General features: G+C 32.7%; 1 protein-coding gene across 1 annotated transcript; it reads left to right on the top strand.

Moving 5' to 3' along the window:
- The first annotated feature begins 2,251 nt into the window (after positions 1-2,251).
- Positions 2,252-5,233, top strand: LOC110383810 (larval cuticle protein LCP-30). The gene is made up of 4 exons (XM_021344719.3): positions 2,252-2,443; positions 2,624-2,712; positions 3,195-3,452; positions 4,764-5,233. Exons 1-4 carry the CDS (start codon positions 2,429-2,431, stop codon positions 4,984-4,986), a joined length of 585 nt encoding a protein of 194 aa, XP_021200394.1. The 5' UTR covers positions 2,252-2,428; the 3' UTR covers positions 4,987-5,233.
- The last annotated feature ends 753 nt before the right edge of the window (positions 5,234-5,986 follow it).

Raw genomic sequence — 5,986 nt, 5'->3', positions numbered from 1 at the left:
CGTAGCATTTAATGAATTCTGAGTAAAGTATGATTGTTGTTGGTTAGTATTTCCGAATATTGATTAAAATAATAATGTTTTCAAAACATCATATTACCTATCTCATCGTGGAAGGTAAAGGAAACTGAACACATACATATACTGGTTTGTTTCTCGAATTTCAGACTAAACAAATTATTTCCTCTAATGCTAAACCTTTTTACAATCCATACCTATAACAAATATATCTATCAATGTATAAAAACCCTATAGACATGAACAAAAGTTGCCCTAGGCATTAACAGTGCTTCAGAAATGACTGACCTCTTTCAGACCCAATAATCAATAGAAATACCAAAGTAGAATCAAGATTCATCATTAATCAGAACTTTAGGTCTGTCAGATTGAATCGGACATAACATACTTAAGCAAAATAAAATATAGGTACCTACCACCTACATGAATTGTAAAATGCTTGAACTTTAGTCAGACAAAAAAGGAATTGTTTTACTTAGATTTTTTTATTAAATGGATCAACAAAACGTTTGTGATCTAGATTAGGTTTATTTGTCATAATATTTTTTGTCTTTTTGCTAAACCTAACATAATTCCTTAAAATGCTGCTTTTTATCTATTAGCCTATCAAAATGACTCAACATTTTTAATTACTCTCATAGAATAGGCTTATTATCTTCCAACTTCTCAGTTCAAAAAAATATTAGGAAAAAATGGTTTATAAAAAATAGCACTGACCTTCCTTAACGAAGTGACTTATTAAGTATTATTAACTACAAGTTAAAACGTTTATTATCTATTTATTAAAGAGTTAAACATTGAATTTCGCATACCACACACGATTAAAAGAAAATATTTACAAAGTTTAGCGTCACAATTAATCTTGCTTCTTTAAATATTTAGATTTATCACCGGTCCGCTGTGTTCATTGATTTCTCTAATAAACATTCTTTATCAATTTGTTATACTGTTGTGTAGAGAATGTACGGATAAACCCACGTTTTTACCATAGTTCGTAATATTTAAAATAGTGAGACTTGTCAAAATGAAATTCTGCAGTGATCAACCTAAGAATGCGTGTGAATAAAGTGTACTGTAGGTAATAATATTATAATGTCGATTTATAATTATTTCATTCATTAAAATATTAATAAGTAGTCTAGTTCCAATTAAATTGATTCATATGTCTGCCAAATAGCTATTTGCATAATAAACATTCAATTTTGTATGAAACACGTGCAAAACATTTTGCAGATGGGAAAATAATGATTTCATCTTCACTGTAAGTTCATGAAAATGTAGCAAAAAATATTTATATTTTTTCGACACGTGTATGAATAAGTAAAATTATTGTTGGAAAAAACATAACTTATGTAACTCACAATACCTATTTGTAACAATTATGCACATATTCAACAAATGTAATTAGCCAAGATGGTTTGATGTCAACATTATCGTAAATATACATCCTATACGTAATTGTATGTCTTCTGTCACCCACTTACCTTCTACGAGTCAAGATCCTCATTATAAACTGCATAATTACAGTAATATACATTAAAAATTAGCCCCACTACTGAGCAACGTAGTAATTATGTAAGCTACGATAATACTGCATTTTATAACACTTAGAATATCTTAGAAGAAAAGAGCGCACAACACCGCGAAGAAACACGCACTAATTTAAGTTTTAATTTGAACCTATGTAAAAAATAAACACAGTTAAAACAACACTTAATATCGCTACACAATGACATTGTCATAATTGCCCATTTATAATTATTTATTCACAATAAAATCGAAACCCAAATAAATAGCAAATATGAAGTAAAAAACATATTGTTTATTGTTATACCGTAATTGTACGAGTATACAGATAAGGCAGGATTACGCGAGGACCTCCAAAATATTTGTCCCCACAGAGGTGAATCACGTAGTTTGGAAAAACATTCTTTGTCATCCAGATTTAAAAATAAACAATAAGCCCATTATTGCACGTAAGTGTAATTTTTCATAAAATACCACCAAGTGCAATTTCACGAGCATCCGTGATTAGTTAAGTGCTTTAAAGCGCGAAGATAATTTTCTATATGACACCGATACCCCAATAAAGTAACTCTGACCAACAATGGTATGCAAAGATGATAAAAATGCGTGCGATGTGTGTGTGTAGGTATTGTGACGCGCGCTTGTGTTTGTATTCCCGAAGAGATGACTTGATGTTGCTATATAAAAGCGAACCGTCGATTTCGAAATCAACACAACGATTTGAAATCCTCTAAGGAGTGTACACACGGACAGCCGAGTGACCGTGAATTAAATTTCCGCATTGTGATATCAAGTTCGGTTGCAGTGACAAGTGGCCTGAAGAACTGTAACGTTTAAGTTGTTCAACAATATTTTTTTTCGAGCTTTCGTGAAGTGAATAGTCAGGATGTTTTCTTTGGAGGTACGTGATTTTTTTTTTGTTATTTAATTGTGTTTATTTTTTTCACATTCAATTTTATTATTTTATTTTGTTTTGTTTTCAATAAAATTAAATATTAAAATTGACACTAAATATGTATGCTCTTATATTCTATTGGAGTCTTAAATCAAATAGTGTAACCAAATTAAAAAATATTTACAGATCGTGCTTGCAGTTTGCATCGCCGTGGTGGCAAGCTCCCCAATCGAAGACGGTAGATGGAACCCATACAAATATGGAGACGACGGCAAGTAAGTAAATGCCAACAACTTGTTTGTATTTATTTAGACATTCAGCAGTCTTGCATTCTAGATTATTATCTGTTTACTTCAACTTAGAAATACCTGCATTTAAATTATCATTAGTTTACCCTAGTCTACCTATTCAACTTAACAAGTCTTGGTAAGCCGCTGAAAGTTTTCAAACTAGTTTAAAATTCAAGTAAATAAAATATCAGAGTACCTAGAAGCCGAAGTAGGCCAAGTCTACTTAATCCTTGAACAACAACAAAACTTCAAAAAAATACCTCCAACTTAAACGGGAAACCAGATTTCAACTCGAACTGGAACAGATTTAGCGATTTTATTAATTCGCCGTCTGACCTATTAGCATTTTTATAAAAGTAAAAACGATTCGAAATCCGAGACGAAAAACTATCAAAACTGCAGTTTTAAATCCCGTACGAACATAAAACTCAACTGTAAAAAATACTTAACTAAAAATTTCTTCGCAGATACATTCCCAGCAATGAGGGAAAATACATCCACATTCCGAACCCTTATATTCACATTGACAACCCTTACGACGGTGGCTATGGACCCTACACCCATGACTACGAGCCCTACGTCGGCGAGGCCTCAGTAGACCAGTACAGGCTGATCCAATATCCTGGTGAAGATAACCCCTTCTACAAAGATGGATACTACAAGAACAATGGAATTAAGATCATCAAGCAAAACCACAACTACAAGGAGGACAAATACGATTTTGAGTGAGTATTTTTTTTTTAATATTCGAAATTCAAACCACCATAAAGGCCCTTTACCTGTCTAGAAAAAAAATCCTTAACGCCAACTTCTATGACGTTCGATAAAATAACTTCCCCGACACTAGATGAGAATCGATCACGACCTTTTATTCAGTGAATACGCATTCGTCGCTGAGATCCGATATTTGCATTTACATATTCAGGGATCGAAGTAAAAAATAACTATGTGCAAACTGCATCATGCGACTTTTGAGCAAAAAATTGGCCACCAAAAATTTTACGTGTTACGCATACTTTGAATTAATTATTGATTTATCACAGTAAGATGTAAAATCCACCTTAGAGTAATCCTAATCCTCCAAACAAAGTGATGAACAAGCTTTATTCACAAAGTCGTTAACAAAACTTTAATTGATTTACAACTTTTTTGAAGCGCTAACTTATGTTAATCAGAGCATTAACATACTAGAGCCGCGTAATGTACAAATTTATTGCCTTCCCGTCTCTTACACAGAATTCGGCCTTGCATCGCTGAATGTCAAGCTTATCATGACTATTTGCATATGGAAGATGAGCCTTCTGAATTATAAATGAAAGTGCAAAATAATCATATGCACGATTCGATTATGTTGTTACATGCAAACCGCGGGCGTTTTCCAATAAACATTGGCCAGCAAGATAATAAAAGTATCATTCGTTCGAGTATAGCTATAAATATTGTACGGTCGAATTCCGGTTCCGACATATCTTTTTATACGGTGATAAATCTAATCGTTGCCTAAAAAGCGTTAATGCCAACATGCATACAATAACTCTTTTAACTACTGAATCTATTTAGACATCTAATTAAGATTTTAGATTATCATATTAATCATATTGCAGATAATCAGGTGATTAAGGAATTCCTTTCAAAGTTCGATTAAAGTCCTTGATTATACAATGATAATAAAGCAGATCAATTCACTATTTTGAAAAACTGCCTTGACCGACACAAAACGCTGGTGGGTCATAGTTCAAAATAATTTATAATCATTTACGACAACCGAATTGACATTATACGCGCTCATTACAATAACAGCGATGAAGGATCGATGAAGCGTTGATTAAAATATATTTAACAACGAACCAGAAATATCAAATAGACATCAGTTATTAATCACAGGAAATTATATAAGCAACCATCTGTAAGAGGATTAAAACGTACACGTTGAAACAAGTGAAGATAAAATTAATAAAAATACATTTTACATGAGACGAGCCTGTAGAATGTATCTTAGAAGTAAACGAGTTACTAATATTTTTTATCCTTTGCAGTTTCGAGACCGAAAACAAGATCCGTGCTGAAGAGAAGGCTGTCCTCAAGAACCCCAACACCATCGATGAGGGTATCGCTTCCAAGGGCTTCTACGAGTACATCGGACCCGACGGTTTCATGTACAGAGTAGACTACACCGCCGACGAGAAGGGCTTCCGCCCCACTGTCAAGAGGTTGGAAACCCCCTACTCCGGCAAATGGATATACGAGAAAGTCAACTAAAGCAACCCTAATATCATCATCCTCTGAATCAGTATTTTGATATAAGTAGGCGATGTTGCATTTTCCATTGTAACCTCATTCATCTTCCGACTGACTGCAATTTATTTAACGATCACCTTCATTTAGTTCAAGATCAAAATATTGTTCACGAATATGACATTTGAATTTCTCATAGCCAGGATATCATTGATGCATTTGATAGACAGATCAACCTCGATAATGTTTGTAGTAATAAAATACTTTTGGTCAAAGGATTAAGTCTTAGAAAATGTAATTTATATTTTAGGTTTAAGTGCTTAGATTTTTAAACTTAGATACTTATTTATGAAAATTGTGATAATAAATTTATATTGCAAAAAGCTATTTATTTTCATTTACACCAACACCCTCACACACAGTCACAATCACAAAACAATCTGCTATTCAAAACAATCTACACATTTGAATTAGTGTTTGGAATCCATTCGAAATAGCAAACATATAGAATTAAGATAATGTCAAAAGGATGCAAATACCCAGAGGTCTAGCCAGACCCTAAATATTTGTTCAAATTGAATGACATTCCAACCTTTCACCTTTGTAAAGAATTCGTGCACTGTCTAAGGTGTAATGTAGATAGTGTGATAATACCAACCAACCATTTTAGAAAATGAATAATGCTTTGTGCACACAGCCTTAATATTAATTAAAGGCTTAATGTCATACTGTTATTATCATTCAAAATGTTAAAGTTTATACGAGGCATGTCAATACCTTATTAGAAGGAGATTTGCTATGATCTACCAGAGATCCGCAATCCAACAATCCTAGCCTATAAATACAAAGACCAGTTGTAAAACTCCACTGAACTCTTTTCAAGAGTTTACATAAGTAATTATGGTAAACCCAAAATCAGATTAATTTGAATCAGTTTAAACTGATTGCATTACATACAGCCTCTTGAGAATAGGACTGTAATTACTAGATTACATTGTAATTATAATATTATATTAGATTTGCA

This window comes from Helicoverpa armigera, chromosome 3 (assembly GCF_030705265.1).
Source record: "Helicoverpa armigera isolate CAAS_96S chromosome 3, ASM3070526v1, whole genome shotgun sequence".
In the NCBI taxonomy this organism is placed as follows: Eukaryota; Metazoa; Arthropoda; class Insecta; order Lepidoptera; family Noctuidae; genus Helicoverpa; species Helicoverpa armigera.
The sequence above is the reverse complement of the archived record's forward strand: the minus strand, read 5'-3'. Positions and strand labels throughout refer to the sequence as shown.

Coding starts and splice junctions, on each gene's coding strand:
- LOC110383810 (XM_021344719.3), top strand. Junction 2,713..3,194: donor AAATATGGAGACGACGGCAA/GTAAGTAAATGC, acceptor ATTTCTTCGCAG/ATACATTCCCAGCAATGAGG. Junction 3,453..4,763: donor GAGGACAAATACGATTTTGA/GTGAGTATTTTT, acceptor TATCCTTTGCAG/TTTCGAGACCGAAAACAAGA.